Below are 26,737 nucleotides of genomic sequence, written 5' to 3'. Positions count from 1 at the left end.
AAATTAAAAAAAAATAAAAAGTTACCCTGTAAGAATTTCTGTATGTGAAACAACCACTAAATGATAGCCTATCAATCTATGGTTAACTTTCACCAGCGTCAACATGATGCTAATTTATCACCAATTAAATAAATACACGGAATAAGTGAACACACCAAAATTGTAGTGTAATTGATTATATTTTCCTGGAAACATTGATTTTGAAATACTGGGTAAAAAGAATTGGAGATTTTAGTCTCAATACGTATGAAATACAGCATTTGCTTAATACATCTTGCTACCAACGTAAAGCAGTTATTTAGATTTTGATGTTAGGGGAGAAAATGTAATAGCCAATTTAGAACTGTGACTTAATTAAAGGTATTTTTATGCCAATTTTATTATAGTTCAATTAAGAGAAGGAGTCTGTGAGGGTGGCCCAGTCAGTTAAGCATCTGACTTTGACTCAGGCCATGATTTTGTGGTCTGTGCTGACAGCTCAGAGACTGAAGTCAGCTTCAGATTCTGTGTCTCTCTCTCTGCCCCTCCTCCTCTCACGCTCTGTCTCTCAAAAAAATAACATTAAAAAAAAATTTTTTTAAGGAGAATGTGAGCCAATATGAAAATTAACCTACATTTTTCTTGCATCCCATCTTTATTTTTCATCCTTTTAATTTATAATTACTTGTATATCAGTTTTAACAATCACAATTGCTTTTGTATTAAGCATGGTTCTTGGTTGGTTTTATTAAATAGGCTACTGCATTTGGAAATATAACTAGATTGCTCTGTAGGACCTGTATTAATAATGGTTTTGTTTTTTTAGTAGCATCTAAGACTTGAATAACAAGTTGTATAAACTGGTAGATTAAAGAAACCGTAACAAAGTAGTTTGTAAGAAAAATTAGGTGTCAAAAGAGCAAACTCGTGCCTTTTCTTTCCTTTGTTTCTTTGATGTCATTCTATATGGAAAAACTTTATATTCCTGCTTAAATTAGTGATTTTCCTTAATGATTTTTGATTGCAGAAGCCACCCTAATTTGAACTTCTGAAACAAACTTTGTATGCTATTTCTATTTATAGCCTGCTTAAAAAACAGTTGCAGAACTTCTGCATGTTTGTTTTTATCCATAAATTGGCTCATAGAGTGTTGCATTAGAGAAATGTGGACTATGCAGTTTGTATCGCTTACTGCTTTTCTCATTACTGATACAAACCTTAGTCAGCAAACTTCAAAAATGATGATTTTATTAAAGAAATTATGTTTCTTCTGTAGCAGCTCTTGCATTGTCCTTTGCTTAGCAGATGTTTCTTTTTTAATGGAAATATAAGCAGATGATTCAAATTTTTTGATTTAAAAAAATTTTTTTAATGTTTATTTTTGAGAGAGAGAGAGAAAGAAAGCTCGAGTGGGGGAGGGGCAGAAGAAAGGGAGACAAAATCTGAAGCAGGCTTGAGGCTCTGAGCTCTAAGCACAGAGCCTGACACAAGTGTCAGGGGGGCTTGAACTCACAGATGGCAAGATCATGACCTGAGCTGGAGTCAGATACTTAAACAACTGAGCCACCCAGTTGCCCTGAAATTGATTTTTGAAAAAAATTTTTAATGTTTATTTTATTTTTGAGAGAGAGACACACACAACAAATCAAGCAGGCTCCAGGCTTCTAGCTGTCAGCACAGAGCCTGCCATGGGGCTGGAACCAACAAACCAGAGGTCATGACCTGAGCCAAAGTCCCACGCTTAACCAGCTGAACCACCCAGGTGCCCCTAAATTGTTTTGTTTTTGTTTTTGTTTTTGTTTTAAAGAATCACTAGGTCAGGAGGGACTTCACAGGATAACCTTTGATGTGTCTATGAAAAGTTGCATAGAATTTTAGGAAGTAAATTATATTTTATTCAAGGAGTGCTTATTATTTAAAGAACTAATATAAATCTTTCTGTCATGTGTATTATGTTATTCTGATTTTTCAAAATGGCTTCACATGTTGTATTAAAGTTACATCTGTACTACTTTAAGTAGTACTCTGTACTACTTAAACAGGAAATCTGTATCTTAGTTGAAAAGCAAACAAGTTCCAAGAAAAAGTAAAACAAAGAAATTAGAAAAGTGGGACTAGGAAAGCCTGATTTACAAGAATAAAATAGCTACTCTTTATTGAATGGCACACAATAATAATAGCTATTTATGAATATCCACTTGTTAGGATATTACTACATGTTTTGTCTACATTGCCTCTAATCCTCAAAATATTGCAAGATAAATATTTCCCCTATTTTATAGACCAAGAAATTGAAGGTTGAAGTGGTTAAATAATTTGTTCAAGGTCACATACCTAGGGAGTAGCAAAGTCAGAATTTAAACTGAGAACTCTAATTTTAAAGCTGTGCTCTTCCTTTTCAAAAAAATATAAGAATGAAAACTGCCAATTCCTCCAACTGAATGTATGACTCTGGTCTTAAGACATATGAATGGGTGAGTTTTTAATGTCAGAAAAACATTTGGCATGATACCACCAAAGCTTCGTAGTTTCTTTTAAGACTATGAATCTTGATTCTGTCTAAAACTGTACTGAATCTTTAAAATTTTTTAATGTTTATTTATTTTTGAGAGAAAGAGAGAGACAGAGTGTGAGCAGGGGAGGAGCAGAGAGAGAGACACACAGAATCCGAAGCAGGCTCCAGGCTCTGAGCTGTCAGCACAGAGCCCGATGCGGGGCTCGAACCCATGGACCACGAGATCATGACCTGAGCTGAAGTTGGACACTTAACCAACTGAGCCACCCAGGCGCCCCCTGAGTCTTTATATTATACCATCTTTTGTTCCAGATTTTCTCCTGTATAAAATAGTACTATAGTAAATTGAAGCAAAAAGAAAAAAAAAGAAAAAGAAAAAATCTACCACTTAAGAAACCTGGACAATTTACTTAATTCTTGAGTATTGTTTTCTCTAAAATGAAAAAGATAATTATTATTTATCACAATGGATATTTGTGAGGAGTAATAGAGGGGTACATACATAAATTTTTTTAAATGTTTATTTATTTTTGAGAGAGAGAGAGACAGAGTGTGAGTGGGGGAGGGGCAGAGAGAGAAGGAGACACAGATCCAAAGCAGGCTCCAGGCTCCCAGCAGTCTGCACAGAGCCTGAACAGGGGGCTCAAACCCATAAGCGGTGAGATCATGACCTGAACTGAAGTCTGACGCTCAACTGACTGAGCCACCCGGGTGCTCTGGCACATAAATATTGTTGATAATAACTATAATTTATCTTGAATTTACTTTTTAAAGGTATACCATAATTCTAATAGTTTTGGAGATGGTGAATAAATTTTGGTTAGTTTTAGTCCTACCTTTTATAATCAGGTAAACAGTGCCTAGTGCCTGCAAAACACTGCAGTAAGCACCATGATGTATAGCAGTTTTGTAGACTTGATTTGTACCTTTCCTCTTGTATCTTTCTGTGGTTTATTTATTCATTTATTTACTTATTTTAGTGTTTATTTATTTTGAGAGAGAGAAAGCATGAGGGAGGGGCAGAGAGAGAGAGACAGAGAGAGAGGGAGAGAGAGAATCCCAAGCAGACTCTGTGCTATCAGCCTGACCCAGGGCTCAATCCCATGAACCCTGAGATCATGACCTGAGCCAAAATCAAGAGCTGGAAGCTTAACCAACTGAGCCACCCAGGCACCCTAAAAATCATTTTCTACTTGAATAGGTATAAGACAAATTTCTAAGGTGTAAATTATATCCTATGCTTCCTTTTTATTCCACTCTTAGAGGACTATGTTACAACAGTTCATTATTACTCCCTTTTTCCTACTAAGTTATATGTACAGTACTTGAATTTCCAGTGATTTTTAGCTTTGATTTTATCCTAGCTGTTTTCTCAATATAAAAGTAAGACTACCTAATTTATAATCCCATTTAAAACATTGTTTTTTGTTTTGTTTTTGAATATATCTTAGATGTTTTTGTAAAACCAGTATGCAGTCACTATATCCCTTATTTTAAAAATGTTTAAAGGTAAGAATAGGGGCGCCTGGGTGGCGCAGTCGGTTAAGCGTCCGACTTCAGCCAGGTCACGATCTCGCGGTCTGTGAGTTCGAGCCCCGCGTCAGGCTCTGGGCTGATGGCTCAGAGCCTGGAGCCTGTTTCCGATTCTGTGTCTCCTTCTCTCTCTGCCCCTCCCCCGTTCATGCTCTGTCTCTCTCTGTCCCAAAAATAAATAAACGTTAAAAAAAATTTTTTTTAATAAAAAAAAAAATAAATAAAGGTAAGAATAAATTACTTGAAATTCTGTTGCTCTGCTAGTACTCTGTCAACCACTTGCAACATTTTAGTGAATATCCTTCTAGGCATCTCTATGCATTTATGCACATGCAAATATGTATTCAATTTTAAATAATTGCAGAGTACATCTTCTTTTGTAATGTACTTTTTTTCACTCAACAACATGTGGCAGCCATTTTTCCTGTCAATAAATGAAAGTATGTCATTAATGGCTGCATCATTTTCCCAAATGATTTACAGTCTGTCTTTTGTTATTTGATATTTAGGTTCTTTCTGACTTAGGGCTCCTACAAACAATGATGGAACATCATGATGCATTCATACCCTGTTTAATAATACTTGTGAAGCTTTCTTTGCAGAATAAACTGTTAGACCTTGGATTGTTGGGGCAAGGGATATACACATTTTGCATTTTGATACATATTGCTAAATTGCCCTACAGAAAGTTGAACCATGTTCTAGCCTAGTATCACATTCCCATTGTCATAGCTGGGAATCTTGACGGCAGTCTACCAATCTAATCACCAGTTTTCTTATCTTGAATAGTATCACAACGTAATTTATGGGTTCCTTCAGAACTCGGGTAAATGCCCTCTGATCCCAGTGATATATATTCCTAGGCAATTGCATCTGCTATCTAGTGCACTAATGATTTGGGCAGTGCAATTGGAGATGGGATTGAAATGACAACCTAAGGAATCATTCATTAATCTTTTATTTTTCAGAAGATCAATACTATCTTCTCCAACCAACCCCTTGAAGTTAATTAAGATTGGTGACCTTTATAACGTCAGTCACTAGGTGTGTAGTCTTAGGCAAACTACTTAACCTCTACAGACATCAGTTTTTTCTTTATGATGAAACAGGTCAGCGATTTCTGATATGCTTTATTTTTTAACATTTTCTCCCCTATGACAACTGATTGTACTAATTTCCATTCTTTTTTAAGTTTATTTAATTATTTTGGGTGAGAGAGAGAGAACAAGGGAGAGGGACAGAGAGAGAGGAACAGAGAAAATCCCAAGTTGAAATCAAGAGTCAGACATTTAACCAACTGAGCCATCCAGGCACCCCTTCCATTCTTGATTTAAATAATGTCTTATTAATTTTGGTGTCTCTTGTAAATTTGACTCCTTTATCCTAAAAGACATCTCTGGTCATATTGGTGCAATTTTTTTAAAAAAGAGGTTTTTCTATTATTATTGCTTGCCTGTTCTTTAATTAATTTTAATTTTCTTGGGCCTCCAATGAAGTATATGTGGTCCTGCTTGGCTACTTATTTTGATATTTCTATGTACTTTTCCTAAATTTTTTGGTAATATTTTAGAGAAAACTATTTTTACTTCTGACATAATGCTTTACTTATACAGGATACTTTCAGTGCTTTCATTTTACTTCATTAGATCCTCAAAATGCCCCTGTGAAGTTAGATACTACTATCCTCATTTTACAGATGTAGAAACTGAGGCTTAAACTAAATAATATGCCCAAAGTCAGTCAGCTATGCCCAAAGTCACTCAGCTTGCAAATGGTATAGCTATGTATATGGGTTTTAAGTCCAGAGCTCTAGCTACTAAGCCATAGGTAACTCTATACTTGAAGGTTAAATATTCTTAGTTACATATTTTTTCCAGAAAATATTTATCATATACATGGATCTATACTCATCAAAAATAGTAATAATCGGATTTAGAGAAAAGTTGCTTTCAGGTGAGATTATGCAAATATATATATGCAACCAGTGTATATGCTCTGTAGGATAGAATTTGGCAGCCCTAAGTACTCCCCTTAATTCTTAACAAGGCAGTATTTTTCAACTCATGAATTTCCTTAAAGTGTTTTAATTATATGTATAGTGGGAAAGGAGGGGCAGAAAGAGAGGGAGACAGAGAATCCTAAGCAGGCTCCATACTGTCAGTGTGGAGCCCTATGCGTGGCCCAAACCCATGAAACCCCGAGATCATGACCTGAGCCAAAGCCAGGAGTCAGAAGCTCAACCAACTGAGCTCAACCCAGGCACCCCTAAAATGTTTTAACTTAAAAAGTGCGGTTATATTTGGAAATTTTTATACTTAGTTTTTTTTCCATAAAGGCTTTATCACGTCTCAGGATATTTTGATATTACATCAAGAAATAGGGGCGCCTAGGTGGCTCAGTCGGTTAAGCCTCTGACTTCGGCTCAGGTCATGTTCTCAAGGCTCGTGGTTCAAGCCCCTCGACAGGCTCTGTGCTTACAGCTCAGAGCCTGGAGACTGCTTCTGATTCTGTGTCTCCCTCTCTGGCTCTCCCCAGCTCACCCTGTCTCACTCTCTCTCTCAAAAATAAGTATTTTAAAAAGTTAAAAAAAAAAAAAAAAGGAATAGACTAGTGTGGTGGTAAACTGATGCAGAAATCTTTTTTTCAGCTACAGTTCTGAGCCAACTAGACCCCACCCAGGATTGACTCTAAGACTGGGATCAACTTGACCTTCACTGCCCTCTGGCATGAGGCCACAGACCTTTGTCCCACATTTTCCTTATATAAACCTGGAAGTATGGGTGAGAGGAAAACTAGTTGGGCCTTCTGGAATTGAGTTTCCTGTCTTTGTAAAACTTTTAAGTAATAACCTATAACCTTGTCAACATTGTCTTATTGTGAATAGACTTGCAAGTCAACAAATATTTCTTGACTGCCTATCCTGTATAAAGCATGGGGACTGCATATTCAGTGAAATGAGAGGAGTCTGTCCCTCAAATATTTGACTGATAAACTAGTACGTCTTATGTAAGTGTGACAATAGGGAAAGCTCTATCTCGGCTAGATAAATAGGTGAGTTTATTATGTATTTTAGCAAGCTTTAACTCCTCCATTGGTAACAGTTCTTTGTACTTCCTAGAGTAGGGGCTAAGATGTGTTCTGGAAACTTTCCTTTTTTGATGCGTATTTTCTAATTATGTCAGGCCTTCCTGAAGGCTATCTTTGACTAGCCTTTTCGGCATGAGTGATGGCAAAGACACTGGCAGGTTTCCAAGCTTTCGCCTCAGTTTGGAGCTTTTCTGAAGTGCTCTGGGTCTACCACAGAGCTAGGCGACAAATACTCACTACCGGACTCTGCAGGCTCCTACCCAGCAGCCGGAGCGCGCCTGCGTACCGCAGCCCCTTTGTTGCTCAGGCGCTGAGGTCCGGCTGCGCCTGCGTGGAGGGCTGGCGCCTACAAGTGCGCTGCACCGCTGGCACCGGCTGGGGGCGAGCAGACCTCGAGCAGCTGCCGCCGCCGCAGCCGTTGCGACCGCCGCAGCGGAGTTCAGAGGGCCCGGAGGTGGGAGACTTCCCACACGGTGGCTGAAATGTCGTCCACCGCGGCTTTTTACCTTCTCTCCACCCTAGGAGGGTACTTGGTGACCTCATTCTTGTTGCTCAAATACCCGACCTTGCTGCACCCGAGAAAGAAGCAGCGATTCCTCAGTAAACACATCTCTCACCGTGGAGGTGAGAGGGGTCCCCAGATCCCGATGGCGGAGGTGGGGGAGGCTCTTTTCCCCACTAGAGCTTAGGGTCCTTTGGAGCTCCGCAAAAGGCAGGCGGGTGGAAATACGTGAGAGTTTGAGGAAGAATGGGGTGTGTGAAAGAGGGTTTTCTGGAGGTGAAGGCGATGTGACGGGGAGGTCTTCTGAGGAAAGATAAGGGGTCTTTAGACCAAGGTGGGGGATCTCTCGAGTGCAGCGGTGTCAGGGATTCTGTGAAGGAGGAAGGACTAGGGTGAGAATTAAGGGCAGATGGAGCGTTTCTCGGCAGATGGAAGGATGATCGCAAGGTCCCTTCCTATCAGCGAGGCACCAGGAGGGTGGGGGGAGCGCCGGGCAGAGCCAGGGGTACCCAGCTGGGGCACCTGAATGGACTCCTCTGAGCGGAACCAGTGGCTGAGCTTGTAGGGAGATCCGGGGCGACATGCTTCAAGGTTTGAGGAACTGCGTGAACCTGGACCGTGCTGCAGCCAGTTGTCTGCAGTCCTTGGGGCTGGTCCCACCCCTACCCCCGTCTCAGAGCACTGATAATTAAGAAAAGAGGGAAACCGAGTCACTGACCTGGGGACACTTCCCAAGGTCACAATTCAAGCTTGGGCTGGACTGGGACAGAAACTGGAGCATCCTGGTTCCCAAGGCTGCAAGCCTTCCACCAGTTTTGGGTTTTTTTGTTTTTATTTTTATTTTTTTAGCCCCACCCTGCACCTCAGCAATGACACCTGGATTTCCTAAAGACGAAAAGATGATGTCGTTTATGATAGGACTGTATTTGTTTAAAGAAAAAGAAGTTGTTTCTTGGAAAAGTATCTTACAAAGGAGCCTAGATAGTCCACCCTGTAGTTTACCAAACAGCAGGCCAAATCTTTGCTTCTTCGTTATTGTAGAATAATGTGTCTTTATTTCATTTCAAGCATGATGTGTAAAATGTTGTGAAATTGGATTAAGTCAATTAATTTTAACTGTTAAGAGCTGAATGTTAAACTAGGTTAAAACTGCTTGGAATTTACAGTCTAATAACTTGACATGGTAAATTCTAGGAGTTTACAGTCTAAAACTTGATGTGGTATCATAACACCTTTTTTAACAAGAATTGGCCAGGAATACAGTTTTAAATATCACGGAAGTACATTACCATTCTTCTGTATAATCTGTACAATTTTATGTTAAAAACAGTTCTAAAGAATGACTTCAATAGTTATGCTAGTCTCCTTACTCATGAAAAGCATCAGAGGTTTTAAGCGCTCACCAGCAAAATGCCATGTTATTGCTTATTTGGTTTATCTGTGTTTTAATTAGATACATAGTTAAACTATAGGATGACATGACCGCTAATGTACCTTCACTCATTAAAACCCCAAACCAGCTTTTAGTATTTAAATTGTTGCCGTAGAAGCAATTTTCAATGGTAGTAGTCCTTTTATTTTGGAGATAGGCAGTACACATACTACAGTTGTGGTTACTGATATAATTTTTTAAAATAGTTGCTTGTTCTCTTTTAAGTTTGTGTATGTATGTACGTATGTATGTATGTATGTATGTAATTTCTACACCCAGTGTGGGACCTGAACTCATGACAGCAAGATCAAGAGTTGCACCCTCTTCTGACTGAGCCAGCCAGGTACACCATGTTTACTGATTTAAAAAAAAAAAAAAAGGAAACTGTGCTTACTAAAAACCCAAACCAAAAACAAAACTAGATCCTCTAAAAAGCTATCTGAACTGTCATTATGGATGGTCTAAATTTTATTTTAGAATAAATACATGTTAATCTTTGAATTTTTTTGACATTCTACAGGTGAAAAAAATCAGTACTCTATTGAGGTTAAAATGTGCTAGATGAGCAAGGCCAGTATCAAAACCAGGATAAGCTGGATTTCCAATGCTCATTTACTGTTGGAAATACTTCAAAAATATTTTTCTCTAGATATTAAGTCATTTCAGTTGTTTAAATTTCACCCTTTATATAGAATTTTCCATTCATTATTTGTAAATATGGCATCAGTATTTGTATATTCAAAGACATATAGCTGAAACTGTCATGAGAATCTTGTTAAATATCTGCAGACTTTAATCTGTTTGCTTATATGATGGTCCTAACGCAATGTGGTAAGTTCCTGTGTTGTTAGTGCTTTTGTTGAGTATGTGCACCAAGTAATACAATTGAATCTAGAGTGAATAGAGGAGATATTTACTAAAAAATACTTTGTAACTCAAGATACTAAATTTCTGGAAAATAATAGACGAGGAAGGAGTCCTCTCCTTGCTTACTCTGAAATTTTGTCTTGGACACTGCTAATAGCTATCACTAGTCTCCTTGTGTGTATTACTAACATTTGGGCTAATTCTCTCTTACCCTAACTTCAAATACCTGATATTTCATGTAAACTAGATGTATGGCCATTCCAAGATTGAAACATTGATCAAGGGGCACCTGGGTGGCTCAGTCAGTTAAGCATCCAACTATTGGTTTCAGCTCAGGTCATAATCTCATGGTTAGTTAGTTCCAGCCCCGCATCGGGCTCTGCACTTACGGTTTGGAGCCTGCTTGGGATTCTCTCTCTCTCTCTCTCTCTCTCTCTCTCTCTCTCTCTCCCTCCCTCCCTCCCTCCCTCCTTCCCTGTCCCTCTCTCCCTGTCCCTCCCCACTCGTTCTCTCTCTCAAAGTTAAATAAAAACATTGATCAAAATATGTGTACAAAGTATATACACCATGATTGCCATACCTTGAAACCCTTAATGTGTTCTATGTTGTTTGCTGTAAAAGCATTATCACCTGGGTCAAATTCTGAATTTATACCACTAGTTAGCTTTGGGAAGAAGACTTAGTTTCCTTATTTACAAATGGGGACTGTTTGCTTTGCTTGTCTTTAGGTTGTTAGGAGGATTAGGTATATAAAATGTACTTGGGGCACCTGAGTGGCTCAGTTGGTTAAGCTGCCAGCTCTTGATTTCGGCTCAGGTCACGATCTCATGGTTGGTGAATTCGAGTTCTGCATCAGACACTGTGCTGATGATGCAGAGCCTGCTTGGGATCCTCTCTCCCCCTGTCTCTCTAACCCGCCCCTGGCCCTGCACGCTCATTCTGTCTCTTTCTGTCTCTGTCTCTGTCTGTCTCTCAAAAGTAAATAAATAAACTTAAAAAAAATTAAAAATAAATAAAATGCACTTTGAAAACTGAAATTGTTTAGAAATACCAATACGGATACGAGAGATCCACATATGTATTTTGCAGTAAATGAGTTGATTGGGAAGGAATAAACTCACCCTATACTTATGTTTTCAAAGTTTTAGTGAACATACTGCCTTTTACTAAGATTGGTTGTCCTTGAAAGAGGAAATTAAGGTTTCAAAAATTAAATGCTATAGGCTTATTTTATTCTTGCCTCTTTAAAGCATACATTGTATTACATTATATTGTAATAGGATATGTTAATACATCTGGTTTCTTTTCTAGACTGAGTTCTTCAAGGCAGGTTTCAGATTTTATTAGTGCTTCTGTCTCTCACTTCTAGTACAGATTTTAACACAATCAAAATAATAGCTTATTGTTTGCTAATTATCTACTGCATGCTAGATCCCTCCCATGTGTTTACTAAATTTTTGACCAAAGAACACCTTTTATAACTACAATGTATTGATGAAAAACCAATAAGATCAAAGATACACCCTTCGGATTAAATGGAGAGCAAGAAATGCTCTCAAAGTTCATTTTCTTAATTTCTCCATAAAAATATGAATTTTATTAATGTTCTTTGCAATTGCATAAGTAACTCGTTCATTGTAGAAAATTTGGAAAATTTAGAAATGAAAAAAGAAAAAATAATTCCTCAGACTTTACTATCAAAACACAATCTCTGTTAACATTTTGAAGTATATCCTTTAAATACATGTTTTCTGAATCATAATGTATTTACATTTATTTCAGATGCCGACTGAGTTGGATAGAGATACGATTGTAGGAAAGTAGGGAGATAACTTGCTTTAATACTCCTTAATCTATCTCTGTGAGCCAACTGAATTAAGCAACAGCCCTTTTTAAAAAGTCTATTTATTATGGTTCAATGGCCAGATAATTAAAAAAAAAAAAAATGACCAACCCATCAAATCTCCACCTTCCTAATCTTTTACCCTTGATCTTGAGGCAGAGTACTGTCACTATCTGGGTATCCTGCCACAGAATGATTTGGCAAGTGATTAGTTTGCCCTTGGGCACTGGCTGCTGCTGGGTCCTAAACTTTAATTGGTTGCTCAAGGAAGAAATTGAAGCATGGATTTGAGTCTCAAAAGTGTCGTTGGAAATAGCATTCTGGTCGTGCCTGGGTGGCTTAGTTGGTTAAGAGTCTCACTTCAGGGGGCACTTAGGTGGCTCAGTCTGTTAAGCCTCCAACTTCGGTTCAGGTTATGATATCATGGTTCATGAGTTTGAGCCCTGCGTTGGGCTCTGTGCTGACAGCTTGGATTCCGTGTCTCCTTCTCTCTCTCCCCGTACCACCCCCCCCATCACACTGTATCTCTATCTCTATCAAAAATAAATAAACATTTTAAAAAATGAAATTATTCAATAAATCAAACAACAAAGTAAGTTCCTTCTCCATTTTTTTTTTTAAATTTTTTTTTCAACGTTTATTTATTTTTGGGACAGAGAGAGACAGAGCATGAACGGGGGAGGGGCAGAGAGAGAGGGAGACACAGAATCGGAAACAGGCTCCAGGCTCTGAGCCATCAGCCCAGAGCCCGACGCAGGGCTCGAACTCACAGACTGCGAGATCGTGACCTGGCTGAAGTCGGACGCTTAACCGACTGCGCCACCCAGGCGCCCCTCTCCATTTCTAAATTCATTTGTTCATTCAACATTTACAGTTCACCTTGGAAACAGTATATATATGACTTACATAAGAGCATAAAGAGCTTGTAAGGACTAGAGATGGCATATACTAAGAGCATTTCTCAATAGGGGTTCCCTGGAACACTGCAGAACTGTTTCTGTATCTCAAGGAGAAAAAAAACTAGTGAAATATGTATTTACAGGTATAAGAAAAATTAAACACATCAATAGCACAAAAGCATAAGATATTCAAATCTGTATATTGATATTCAAATTGTATATTGATAGGCAGCATTTACCAACTAACTACCACATGTATGCTCTCTTTAATTATAAGTGGTTTTTGTTGTGTATCTCGTCATAATTTCAATAATTTTCCTTTTTTTATTTAAACATTTTTAATGTTTATTTCTGAGAGAGAGAGAGAGAGAGAGAGAGAGAGAGTGAATGGGGGAGGGGCAGAGAGAGAGGGAGACACTGAATCTGAAGCAGGCTCAAGGCTGTCAGCATAGAGTCCTTCTCGGGGCTTGAGCTCACGGACCTCGAGATCATGACCTGAGCCGAAGTCAGATGCTCAACCGACTGAGCCAACCAGTAACCAATAATTTTTCTATAATGATATTTTTTATATTTAATTTTTCTAAATCTGAATACAATTTAAGATATATATGTAAGATATATATCTTAAGATATATATAATAAATATCTTAAATTGTTAAGATATATATAATATATATATCTTAAGTTGTATTCAGATTTAAGATATATATAATATATAGATATGTATCTTAAATTGTATTCAGATTTAGAAAAATTAAATATAAAAAATATCATTATAGAAAATTTGGTATTGTATTCAGATCATTCAGCCATTGCCAATAATAAGTATATTTTAGTTTGCTTTGTTAAACAGGAAAGTTCTATTAAGTAAATGATAAATGACTCCATTATTAATAAGGCATCAGTAGGAATGAGTGAGCCAGTTGAGTAAATGAGTGAGAAAGAAGTTCTTGTTGAAAGGGCACCTGGCTGGCTTAGTTAAAACATACAACTCTTGATCTTGGGGTTGTGAGTTCAAGCCCCATGTTGGGTGTAGATTACTAAAAAAATAAACTTCAAAAAACAAAAACAAAACAAAAAAACACCTCATTGAAAGGTGAAGGAGATTCCCTGGAAATAGGAGCAAGGGAATGAGGGAACAAGAGGTGAAGAGAAAGAATTGATATCCTGATGTGAGACATGTTTCAGGGTGCAACTGCAGAATGCTATTTCCTTTATTTTTAATGTTTATTCTTTTTTTAAAGGGAGAGAGAGTGAGAGAGAGAGGGGAAAAGGGGCAGAGAGAGAGGGAGATAGAGGATCTGGAGGTGGGCTCCGTGCTGACAACAGAGAGCTTGATGTGGGGCTCAAACTCACGAACTGTGAGATCATGACCTGAGCTGAAGTCAGATTTTTTTTTTTTACTTTTTTTTAATGTTCACTTATTTTTGAGAGAGAGAGAGAGAAAGAGAGAGAGTGGGAGAGGGACAGAGAGAGAGGGAGACAGAATCTGGAACAGGCTCCAGTCTCTGAGCTGTCAGCACGGAGCCCAACATGGAGCTGGAACCCATGAACCGCAAGATCATGACCTGAGCTGAAGTTTGACGCTTAACCAAATAAGCAACCCAGGCACCCTGTAATTTTTTTTAACATTTATCTACTTAGAGAGCGCAAGCGCAGAGGGAGGAAAGGGAGAGACACAGAATCCAAAGCAGGCTCCAATCTCCGACGTGAGACTCGAACTCACGAACCATGAGATCATGACCTGAGCCCAAGTTGGTCACTTAACTGACTGAACCACCCAGGCACCCCACAAACCAGGCATTGTTTAAACTGATTGTTGAAGGAAAAGAAAAATTACTGGCAAGTGTGCTTCCATAAATGATATGCTAACTGGAAACAAAAGGAATTCAAAAATTTCATGAAAGAAGAGCTACCACCAAATAATTCCTTGGAGAGGAATGGCATGCTTTTTAATTAGTCCCTTAGTTACTCTTCCAGGCTTTCACCATATGAATCTAACAAGTAATTTGTGGGTATTATCACTGTGGAATTTATCTTCAAGCTTTACAAACAAATACCAAATAGAAGAATATGGGAGTAAGGATCAATATGAACAACTTATCTGTAAAACTGAAATAAAGGTGTTCTATGAATGGCAGCATAGAAGCTGCCACATAGTGGTAAAAAGGATGGAATCTGAAATCATGGCTTATGCTTGAATTGTAGTTCCCCTTGTTGCCTATGTGCCCATATCCAATTTTTTTCTGGTTGTGGAGTTGTTTGTTTTTTTTTTAATTTTTTTTTCAACGTTTATTTATTTTTGGGACAGAGAGAGACAGAGCATGAACGGGGGAGGGGCAGAGAGAGAGGGAGACACAGAATCAGAAACAGGCTCCAGGCTCTGAGCCATCAGCCCAGAGCACGACGCGGGGCTTGAACTCACGGACCGCGAGATCGTGACCTGGCTGAAGTCGGACGCTTAACCGACTGCGCCACCCAGGCGCCCCTCTGGTTGTGGAGTTTTAATGAAATAATATGTAAAGTGCTAAGCACCGTGTATAGATAGCTTCTACTAATTATTAATATCTTGATTGACTTTTCAATATTTTATTTAGTTCTAGCTATTTCAGAAACTTACAAAATCAAAGATCTTAAGTAACAATGTTTTCATGCTTAAACTGTTAGGTTTTAGTGAATTACAATTAAAATTAATATGGAAAGCAGACATAAAAGACAAACATGCAGACTTTGAATGTAAATATTAGTAAAAATTAACTGTGGGAAAATGTATTTCAGAGTACCGAATCGCTATCCTATTTTTTCCTAACCCCAAACCAAAAGATAATTTCAAGTCAAACATACAAACATATTAAGACTCCACGAACCCATCACCCAGATACAATGACTCACAGTTTTTTTTTAAAAAGCAACTTCACTTAATATCTTTCATGCATTAATAAAAATTATGTTATTAAATTTCAACCCTTGAGTACACATGACTTTTTTTAAAGCAAATATCTTTTTTTTTTAATTTAATTTTATTTTAAGTAACTCTACATCCAGTGTGGGGCTTGCACTCATGACCCTGAGATCAAGAGTCACATGCTCTACCAACTGAGTCAGCCAGGCACCTCGGGTACACATAACTTTTAATATTTTGTGTGACAAATTGGAAGTACACGCACAAAACACTTTTGTTGCATATCAAAGTATGATGGTGGTTGTCTTGAGGAAAAGCACTTACTTGTGCAATCATTTGAATTTTGAGCTGAATTAGCCTTGAAAAACTAAAACTGGTTATTCAGACTTGAGTATTTGGCAGATGTGTTCTTGAAAATTATAAAATGAGTCTGTCATTAGGAAAAAAAATAAGCTAGCTGCCTTGTCTGAAGGCAGTGCCAATGATTACATTTGAGTTTTCAAGCAAAAATTAGAAATTTAGAGAACTTGTATCCACTGCACGCTTCATAGCTTTCTTAAAGATTTTCCTGATGAGATGAGGTATTAACAAATGTGTCTTTAAAATCTGTTGTATAGGGGTGCCCTGGTGGCTCAGTTGGGTTAAGCGTCTGACTTTTGCTCAGGTCATGATCTCAACGGTTTGTGAGTTCGAGCCCCACATAGGGCTCTGTGCTGACAGCTCAGAGCCTGGAGCCTACTTCGGATTCTGTGTTTCCCTCTCTCTCTGCCCCTCTCCCACTAGTGCTCTGTCTCTCTCTCTCAAAAATAAATAAACATTAAAAAAAATTAAAACCTATTGTATAATAAAACATGTTGAACATTTAGAAGAGCAGCATGATTCAGTAAATTCGTATTTTCCAAAAGACCAATCAATGCATGATATAAAAGTATGCATGGGTGAAAGATCCATTCAAAGTTTAAGATGGACCAATGGATTTTCATGTAATAGAGTATGAAAACGTCATTCATATGGTTCAGATTCCATATTGCAGCTAACTTTTAAGAAACTACCACTTGTTAAATTTTGGTGCAGTATCAAAAAAGAATATTTCTTGGGGTGCCTGGGTGGCTCACTTGGTTGAGCATCCGACTTCGGCTCAGGTCATGATCTCACAGTTTGTGGGTTCGAGCCCCGCGTCAGGCTCTGTGCTGACCACTTAGAGCCTGGAGCCTGCTTCAGATTCTGTGTCTCCTTCTCTCTCTGCCCCTCCCCCGCTCATGCTTTGTCTCACTGTTTCTCAAAAATAAATAAATGTAAAAAAATTAAAAAAAAAAAGAATATTTCTTTTCCAACTGACTATATGGGTGAAGGTTGATATACATGTATGAAGCAGATATGAGCATCTGCCGTCTATAAAGCCAGGCATTAAAGAGATTTGCAAAAATGTAAAACAATGTCACTCTTATCATTACATTTTTTTTTTGGGCAGAGAGTTCATTTTCATAAAATGTTATGTTAACAAAAAAATGTTTTGTTAACATGTAATGGGTTTATTATTGTTATTTCAGGTAAGCAAATTTAAAAATTTTATAGTGTGGGCCCCTTGCTGACTCAGTCGGTAGAGTATGTTACTTGATCTCAGAGTCGTGAGTTTGAGCCGCATTTTGGTCATAGAGATTACTTTTTTTAAAAAAAGTTTAAACAATTTTTTAATATTCAATTTCTAATATGTAATTATTAATGGATATAATCCACATAATTAAAAGCTCTTTGAGGTACTCAGTAAAAGAATCCTGAGACTGAAATGGTTGGGAACAGTTTAAGGCAGTAACTCTGGACTGTAAAAAGAATCATTGTAATCTGAAGTGGTAAGAAAGTACTACTTCATGGAGGAGTTGAGAATTGAATTCATTCTGGTATTAAGGTTAAGAAATATTGGGAGGCTGTGGTGAAGAGAATTTTCCAGGTTTCAGCATATATGCCGTGTGCTTAAGATTTTGATTCTCCCAACTATTTTTTTTTTAATTTTTTTTTAAACGTTTTACTTATTTTTGAGACAGAGGGAGACAGAGCATGAATGGGGGAGGGTCAGAGAGAGGGAGACACAGAATCTGAAACAGGCTCCAGGCTCTCAGCTGTCAGCACAGAACCCGAGGCGGGGCTCTAACTCACGGACTGCGAGATCATGACCTGAGCCGAAGTCGGCCGCTTAACCGACTGAGCCACCCAGGCGCCCCTCTCCCAACTATTTTTAAAGTAATGCATTTTCATTGTAGAGGGATTGTAAGATATAAAAGAATGCATGTTAGAAAAGAAATCACTTGTATTCCAGCCACCTGGAGATAACTGCTATTTGATTTGTTATTGTGCCAAAAAGCAAAGAAAATGGAAAGACACAAGAAGTCAGCTTGAAGGCTAATGATATTTATTTACTTCGATCTCTTGATGAAGAGGGAAGCTGGTGTCTGCCAAACTTTTCCATTTGAAATTACTCCTTTTTTCTTTGTAATGGATAAGTATTTTTGTAGGGAGGTTCTTTGAAACTACGTGTGTATCCCATTCTTCATCAGACTTTCAGTGTACTTAGTAAAATGGGCTCAATGTTTTCTTTCTTTTTCGGGAGTGGGTTCAACATATTCTGTTTTATTTGATGATTATTGTCATTATTTTGGTGATAACATTGTCCCTGGTTTGGCCAATGAGAACTTTTTCAAACTGGCTTCTGTATCCTTTTAAATTCCTTGCTTTTTGGCACAAAAAGCAGTCAGTAGTTTAACTTATTTAACCTACTGATAACCATTTTAGAGCACTCTTGTCTTTTTTGGTCATATTCTAGAGTGCTTTGTTCTTGAATATTGATTATCCAAATATAACATATTTCTATAGTTTTTAAAACAAACACCAGCTAGATTTTTATTTTTTTTATTTATTTTTAAATGTTTATTTTTGAGAGAGAGAGGGACATAGAGCACAAGCTAGGAGAGGCAGAGAGAGGGAGACACAGAATCCGAAGCAGGATCCAGGCTCTGAGCTGTCGGCACAGACCCTGACGTGGGGCTCAAACTCACAAACTGTGAGATCATGACCTGAGCTGAAGTCAGACACTTAACCGACTGAGCCACCCAGGTGCCCCACGCCAGCTAGATTTTTAAAAGTCATTTAATCTATCAAAGAAAATAAAAGTCATTTAACCTCAATAGAGCACTTACTTTTTTTTTTTAAGTTTATTTATTTATTTTGAGAAAGAGAGAGAGCTTGTGTGCACGAGTGAGGAGGGGCAGAGAGAGAGGGAAAGACAGAATCTCAAGCAGGCATCTTGCTGTTAGCACAGAGCCCAATACAAGGCTGAAACCCACAGACCATGAGATCATGACCACAAGTCCGTCGCTTAACCAGTTGAGCCACTCAGGCACCCCAAAAGAGCACTTACTTTTGAAAAAAAACTATAATCTTCCTATTTACTTCATCTGCATCAACTCTAGTAACTAAGAGAACCTAAAATCAAAGTAGCTTTTTTCATATGGATATTCTTTTCTCTCTGCTAAACTATGGAGCTTTAGAACATTAGGTTAATATATTCATTTCTTCATACCTTGTGTTTCCATTGATTATTAGGTTGTCAAAAAAATACAATCTAGCAGTATAAAAGAAGAAGAATATTTTAATACTCTCACAAATATGTCCAGATGGTATTGTATGTAAAAGATGTTAATGGTAATACTTGAACAGTACCCTAAACTTGAAGTGTTTCTTTTTGTTAAGAAGAAATTGTTTTCTGAAGTATTTGGAAAAATATTTCCTAAGTATTTGACCTGTGCATTCCATTAATTAGTAATACTGAAATCTTTTAGTTTTAAAATATTTTAAAACTTGTGGCTAGCATGTTATGTTAATTGATTCTGCCTAGTATATATTATATACTGTGTCCTTTTTGTTATTGCAATATTATTCATTCATTAGTCAATGGACATTCACCAAGCACTAATTACTAGTAATAATAATAGCAGTAATCCTTTACTTTTACTGAATTTTCACTATAGTAAAATCTTGGATTGTGAGCAACTTGTTCTGCAAGTGTTCTGCAAGACAAGCAAACATTTATAATAAATTTTAGTTTGATAAATGAGCAATGTCTTGCAATACGAGTAGTACATGACACTGAATGTCACAGTTGAGCTAGTGGTCTTTGAAATTTACTTTGACATATGAGTGTTTTGGATTATAAGCATGTTTCCCGAATGAATTATGCTTGCAAACCAGGGTTTTACTGTATTTCATTGAACCTAATGCCATTAGTTATAAAATGCACATTTTTAATGTGCTGCTAAGAAAAAATCTTGTCAAATAAACTAGTACATACCATCCATTGTAAAATCACCCTAGCTTCAGAGATATTAAAACGGGAAAAACTATCATGTTTTAAAATTGTTGACATAGGCACTTGACAATGTTAATTCATTTAATTACAGCAATCCTATGAGACAGGTGCCATCATTAACCTCATTCTTTTTTTTTTTTTTTTTTTTTTTTTTTTTGTAAGATTTTATTTGGCAGGAGGGAGTGCGGCGAGGGAGGCTGCACCTGGCTGGCTCAGTCAGTAGAGCATGTGAGTCTTGATCTAGGTCTTGAGTTTGAGCCCCACGTTGAGGGTATATTTACTTAATTAAAAAAAAAATCTTTTAATTATATATTTTTAAAGTAATCTCTACCCCTAATGTGGGGCTCAAACACACAACACTGAGATCAAGAGTCAATGCTCCACTGACTAAGCCAGCCAGGCGCCCCTCATTTTTATAAAGAAGCTCAGCCACTAAGAGGTTATGTAGCTTTTACCAAGGTCATGCAAATATCAAATAATTTGAGAACAAAGATCCTAACTCCACCCTCAACTACTACCCTATACTGCCTTCAGCCAGGGTGATTAAACCAGTCACTTCTTTTCAGCTAATTCTGAGGAAAAGGAGGAGCCAGGTTAATAATTTATGCTGTAGTATAATAAATGTCTTTATTAGAGAAATGCATAATAAAGTATGCGCGTGCAGAGGAGAGATAGTTTAACCCTTTCTGAGGAGGTGTATATGTACCGAGTCCTCTTCTGTCAAGATATTGTAGCTTAAAAATCATGTTTAGGTTCTTCTAACCTTTCTGTGTTGCTGTGGCTTTGTTTTAATCTTTCATTCGTCCTGGTGCAGCCAAAAAAAAAAAAAAATTCAAAATGCCATTACATTCTTTAAAACACTTATGATGTCTTCATAGTATATAGACATCAAGATTCACTAGATGTATCTTATTAAAGTGAATTTCTAGAAAAATAAAAAGTTCAAATTAGCTAAGTAAATGAAGTTTAAATGGAATGTTTTCACAGGTGCTGGAGAAAATTTGGAGAATACAATGGCAGCCTTTCAGCAGTAAGTATATAAAAAGGTATTCTTTTACAGTTTATCTTTATGATAAAGATTCACAAAGTGAAGATAGTATACACATAGCATCCACTTGTGACAGTTGTTTCTATTTTATTAAAATCCCCCCCCCTTTTTTTTTTAATTTAGCTAGTCTGAAGTGTTACAAAGAGTGTTTGGCTTCTGCATAACTGAAAAACTAGATCAGAGTTGTGGGTAATCAAAAGATACTATAGTTCTAAAGCTGAAAGAAGACATTTGTAACAAGGAACATACTGTGTGTAATGCTAATTAGTCTTGGAGAGAAAGAGAAAAGGAGAAAATGAAACAACTGTTACACTGATTGCTGTTTATGAATAGGGTTATGTGTCTACCCTGTAATTCTTCTACAGACCTGAACCTGTAATCTGGTCTTTCTTGTTTGAAGCTTTATGAGTGCTGATCTTATTTTTCTGAATAAGATACACTTTTTTCGGTGTTTCAATTATTCATATTTCACATAGATCTCTTTTAGGGCACCTCACAGAGAAGCAACAGGAGAGACAGGAATGAAAGCTGATTGATACCTTGTTCTTTGTCTTAGAGTAAATGATCATCATCAGTCTGTGGTAATGGTGAAAACACTGTTTTATTTTCTCTGGAAAATAAGGCAGGGAATATGAAAAGTTAAACCCCATGGAAGACATTACCTTTCCATATTTAGTAAGAAAAATATTTTCTTATATATTTATTCAGCCATGTTTATGCATACAATTGGGGCTAAGAAATCAGGAGAATTTGGCTTAAGTTTTGTTCTGTTTCTGTTTCTCATCATTCAAAGACACCTTAAAATGTAGATGTGGCTGGCTGACTCAATAGAGTATGTGACTTTTTATCTTGGGGCTGTAAATTCGAGCCCCACTTCAGGCATAGAGATTACTTAAAAATAAAAATAACAAAAAGCACCTTAGAGTTTATTTTTCCTGTTATCAGGTCCAAATGTACTGGTTTTCCATATTCTAGTTTCATCTAAATCCTGTCTTCCTGTGTTCGTCATTGTTTATTCTTCCTGTTCTATAATACAGTGCATTTGGCTATAATCCTCAAATTCTCTTACATCTCTAAAAATGCAAAAACTTTCCTCCTGTCTGTGGAAAAACCTTTCCAGACTCATTTAAATTACTCTAAGTTAAAAAAAAAATCAACGAATCACTTTATTTGTACAGTTTACACTGAGACGCATATTGGGTATGTACCCAATATACTATGATTTATCAAATATTTGATGCCTGGGATGTAGTGATATATATAATATCTGGGGGATAAATGCTTATAACTTTGAGTGATTCTAAGCATTCTTTATGTTTAAAGTATATTATTTTGTAAGTTTTTCTCCATATCTTTGGTTAAATTTTTACCAACCACCCTTATTTATAACATTAAAATACTTGGTTAGAATAAACTATTCCTAAGGATACTGTATTTGTATAATAAGTTATTTATAAGGATGGAATGTAAATAATTTTATCTTTGAAGACTGTGATCGTCTGATAAGTTTTTTGATGTTCAAAGAATGTCTGATTTAGGTGGTTTTTACTTGATAGATACAACATTACATTTACTATGTTTAGTTGTTGTTTGTCTTTTTATTTTCTTCGTTCATTTGTCTTATTTCTTAAATTCCACATATGAGTGAAATCATATGGTATTTGTCTTTCTCAGTCTGACTTATTTCACTTAGCATTATACCCTCTAGGTCCATCCATGTTGTAAGTGGCAAGATCTCATTATTTTTTATGGCTGAGTAATATTCCACTGTGTGTGTGTGTGTGTGTGTGTGTGTGTGTGTGTGTGTATCACATCTTTATTCAGTCATCTGTTGATGGACATTTGGGTAGCTTCTATATCTTGGCTATTGTGAATGATGCTGTAATAAACATAGGAGTGCATATATCTTTTTGAATTACCCATTTTATTTGGGTAAATATCCAGTAGTGGAATTACTGGATCATATGGTAATTTTATTTGTAATTTTTAACTTTTTAAGGAACCTCCATATTGTTTTCCACAGTGGCTGTGCCAATTTGCATTCCTACCCACAGTACACAATTGTTGCTTTTTCTCTACATCTTTGCCAACACTTGTTTCTTGTGGGGTTTTTGTTTTGTTTTGTTTTTTTATTTTAGAGAGAGAGAGAGAGCAAGTGGAGAAGAGGGGCAGAAGCAGTGAGAGAAAGAGAGAGAGAGAGAGAGAGAGAGAGAGAGAGAGAGAGAGAGAGAGAAAATCTTAATCAGGCTCCACACTCAGCATGCAGCCTGATGCAGGGCTTAATCCCACGACCCTGGGGTCATGACTTGAGTTGAAACCAAGAGTCTTATGCTCAATCCACTGAACCACCCAGGTACCCCATTTCTTGTGTGACTTGTCTTCTGACAGGTGTGAGGTGATATCTCATTGTAGTTTTTATTTGTATTTTCCTGATGATGAGTGATGTTGAGCATCTTTTCGTGGTTCTCTTGGCTATCTGTATGTCTCCTTTGGAGAAATGTCTTTTCATATCTTCTGCTCATTTTTTAAAAAATGTTTTATTTATTTTTGGGAGAGAGACACAGAGCATGAGTGAGCGATGGGCAGAGAGAGAGGGAAATAGAGAATCTGAAGTGGACTCCGCACTGACAGCAGAGAGCCTTATCTGGGGCTCGAACTCATGAACCACGAGATCATGACCTGAGCCAAAGTTGTATGCTTAACCGACTGAGCCATCCAGGCGCCCCTTTTCTGCCCATTTTTAAATTGCATTATTTGGGTTTGGGGTGTTGAGTTGTATCATATTTTATATATTTTGGATACTAGCCCTTTATTGGATATGACACTTGCAAATCTTCTCCCATTCAGTAGGTTGCCTTTTAGATTCGTTGATTATTTACTTAGCCGTGCAGAAGCTTTTTATTTTGGTGTAGTCCCAATAGATTAATTTTGCTCTTGTTTCTCTTGTATGAGGAGACATATCTAGAAAAAATGTTTCTAAGGCTAATGTCAAAAATATTATTGCCTAGGTTTTTCTCCTGGTTTTATGGTTTCAGGCCTCACATTTAGTCTTTAATCCATTTTGACTTTATTTTTTGTGTATGATGTAATAAAGTGGCCCAGTTTCATTCTTTTGCATGTAGCTGTCCACTTTTTTTTGCACCATTTGTTGAAGAGACTGTCTTTTCCCCAATAAGCTTAATTTTAACCTCTTTTTAAGATTTGTTGTTGGTAGTGGTTTTTGTGTTTTGTTTTATCTTATGTATGTATCAATGCTCTTGCTATCAATGAATACTTTTGTTTTCATTTAGAAATATTCTGTTAGTTCCTTAACTAATATTCTATTAGTTCTTAACTTCTAGGAGTTTTTTTTTTTTTAAATAGCTGCTTCATGAGCAGCAAGAAAAAATCATGTAAACATACTATTTTTAAGGTACAGTATATTTAAAAGGAGTTATAATACATAACCGACAAAAGATACTGTGCTTAAGTACGGTATATCTTTGATAGGATAAATAGTTGAGAGAGAGGTAGTAAAAATATAATGAACAGCTAAAATTTAGATCTTATTTATGTGCATGTGTAGATATACACTTTACAGAGCATATATATTATGACACAGAAGTGAAGAGAAGAAGGTATTAAAGAAAATATAAATAGTTGGTCGGGGAAGCCTGGTTAAGATTCACCAGAAAATTGAAAAGATACCAGGACTAGAAGAGTTATCATTTGGTACAGAGGAAGAAGCTATTTTTAAAATGTGAAGTGTTTGGGTGCCTGGCTGGCTTAGTTGGTAGAGCACGCAACTCTTGATCTCTGGCTGTGAGTTTGAGCCCCACATTGGGTGCAAAGATTAGTCAAAAAAAAAAAGAAAGAAAGAAAGAAAGAAAGAAAGAAAGAAAGAAAGAAAGAAAGAAAGCGGAAAAAAATGTGCAATATTTCAGATTAAGATGTGAGGCTATGCAGACAAAATATGTCTAGGAAACTGAAAGGACCTTTAAGAATGTATGGAAAATTAATTCAATAGTGGGGCTAAAGAAGTAATTAGGACTGACAAAGAAATAATTGCATCTCACAATTGCTTCCTTGCTTGCTTGCTTTTTCTTTCTTTATTTTTTGCATCTCACAATTTACAAAATGTCCTGTAATGTGGTTTATAAAATGCTTTCACAAACACCTTAGGTTATGAATATAGCTCCTCTGTGATTCCTTTGGTAGCAAGAATCCTTCCATATTGATCTCTCAGTCCCTAACACCTAGTTCTGGTGCTAATAGACTCACCAGTTGCTTACCAAATGATACATGGAATGGGGAACTTAAGAGCAAAGCAGAATATTAACAGAAGACAGATGAAGGAGACAGAACCCCATCCATAATAAGCATAGAACCAAAAACTAAGGAACTGTAATACACACACACACACACACACACAGACACACACACACACACAGTTACTAAGCCCTTGAGTATATAAAATCTGGCTCCTAAGAGGTAATAAAACTAGGTTATTAAACCAGGCCGCCTTTGTAAATACCCATGGGACAATTTGATCCCCATGGTATTAACATGAATGGTAAAAGTAAGAAACAAATTGTTTTAGCAATAGCTGGAAGTGTAAGTTGGCAGGCAGTCAAAGTAATTAATCAGTGACCTGGTTCTCATGCTATGTTTTTCAGAATATCTAATTAATACAGTACTAATTTCTCATCTATGAAATGGAAATAATAATAAACCTCAATGTTGTGAGGAATTAAAGAGATTCAAATAAATTCCTTAATATAGGGCCTGTTTTAAGTTGTTATGTATTGTTTCTCTGGAATTTCAAGTAATTTCATATCTTTTAGAGCTAGAGTTTTTATTTCTTTTTCTGGTAGTATTGAAGCCTTGGCTTCCCTTTTTCTATGTTTGTAATCAGCTTGTTAGAAATTCAGCTATATTATAAAAAGAAAGAAATTCAGCTATAAAATATCTAGTGCTTCAATTGAAGTAGATGCATATTGTTACTTATGGAAAATTTTGAAGGCCAAAGTAATAAAAAAAATTTCCTTTTTCTTGCTATTTTCTAGCTATTTCTGTATCAAATTTGGGATAATTTTATTAGGATAATTTACAAATTGTCCTGGATGCACTTACTATTGCTCTGAATTTTTATTAGCTTATTAATAAGAGATAAGCATACAATAAGTGGAAAATATTTTTTATACAAATTCCTAAACATTTCTAAAAATAGCCAACATTTCAGCTAATGGCAAGCTTAATACTTAGATTTCTTAGGTAGAAGGTATAATTTTTTTTTAATACAGGAAAATATAGTCTCTGCTCTTACTCTCCCTTCACATACTCATAGAAAAAAATAACAAAAGAAAAGAAAAAGGAAGATATGCACAAGCCCAAAAATTAGTAGTAGCAATTTTTTTTAGTTATATAAAGGATTTTAGGGTTTTATTTCAAAACTGTTTGCTGGCTGTATATATTGCTTACAGTTTCTACATTTTTTATTCTTTTTTAAAAAAAACTGAACACAATAACAACAACATTTAAGGAAATTTAAAAATACAGAAAAGTAATTCTATGAACCTAAAATCTGTTTTTGTTTGCTTATTTCTTTTTGGATTTTATTTTTATCCATTTGTGGTTCTAGCATACACAATTGACAAACAAATATTCTCTTTTATTTTTTAAAAAAAAATTTTTTTTTCAACGTTTATTTATTTTTGGGACAGAGAGAGACAGAGCATGAACGGGGGAGGGGCAGAGAGAGAGGGAGACACAGAATCGGAAACAGGCTCCA

General features: G+C 36.6%; 1 protein-coding gene across 1 annotated transcript in view; it reads left to right on the top strand.

Moving 5' to 3' along the window:
* Positions 1 to 7,584: 7,584 nt before the first annotated feature.
* GDPD1 (glycerophosphodiester phosphodiesterase domain containing 1) overlaps positions 7,585 to 26,737 on the top strand; it is a 55,617-nt gene continuing 36,464 nt past the window's right edge. Inside the window, exons 1-2 of the mRNA XM_047080538.1 lie at positions 7,585 to 7,738; positions 20,907 to 20,949. Of these exons, the coding sequence (XP_046936494.1) occupies positions 7,597 to 7,738; positions 20,907 to 20,949 (185 nt within the window). The 5' untranslated portion in view covers positions 7,585 to 7,596. The remainder of the gene's footprint in view (positions 7,739 to 20,906; positions 20,950 to 26,737) is intronic.

Source organism: Lynx rufus, unplaced genomic scaffold (assembly GCF_022079265.1).
Source record: "Lynx rufus isolate CCGP_SWC_20201006 ecotype Redwood Valley unplaced genomic scaffold, mLynRuf1.p SCAF_18, whole genome shotgun sequence".
In the NCBI taxonomy this organism is placed as follows: Eukaryota; Metazoa; Chordata; class Mammalia; order Carnivora; family Felidae; genus Lynx; species Lynx rufus.
Note: the sequence above shows the minus strand (reverse complement) of the source record. Positions and strands in the feature narration are given on the sequence as shown.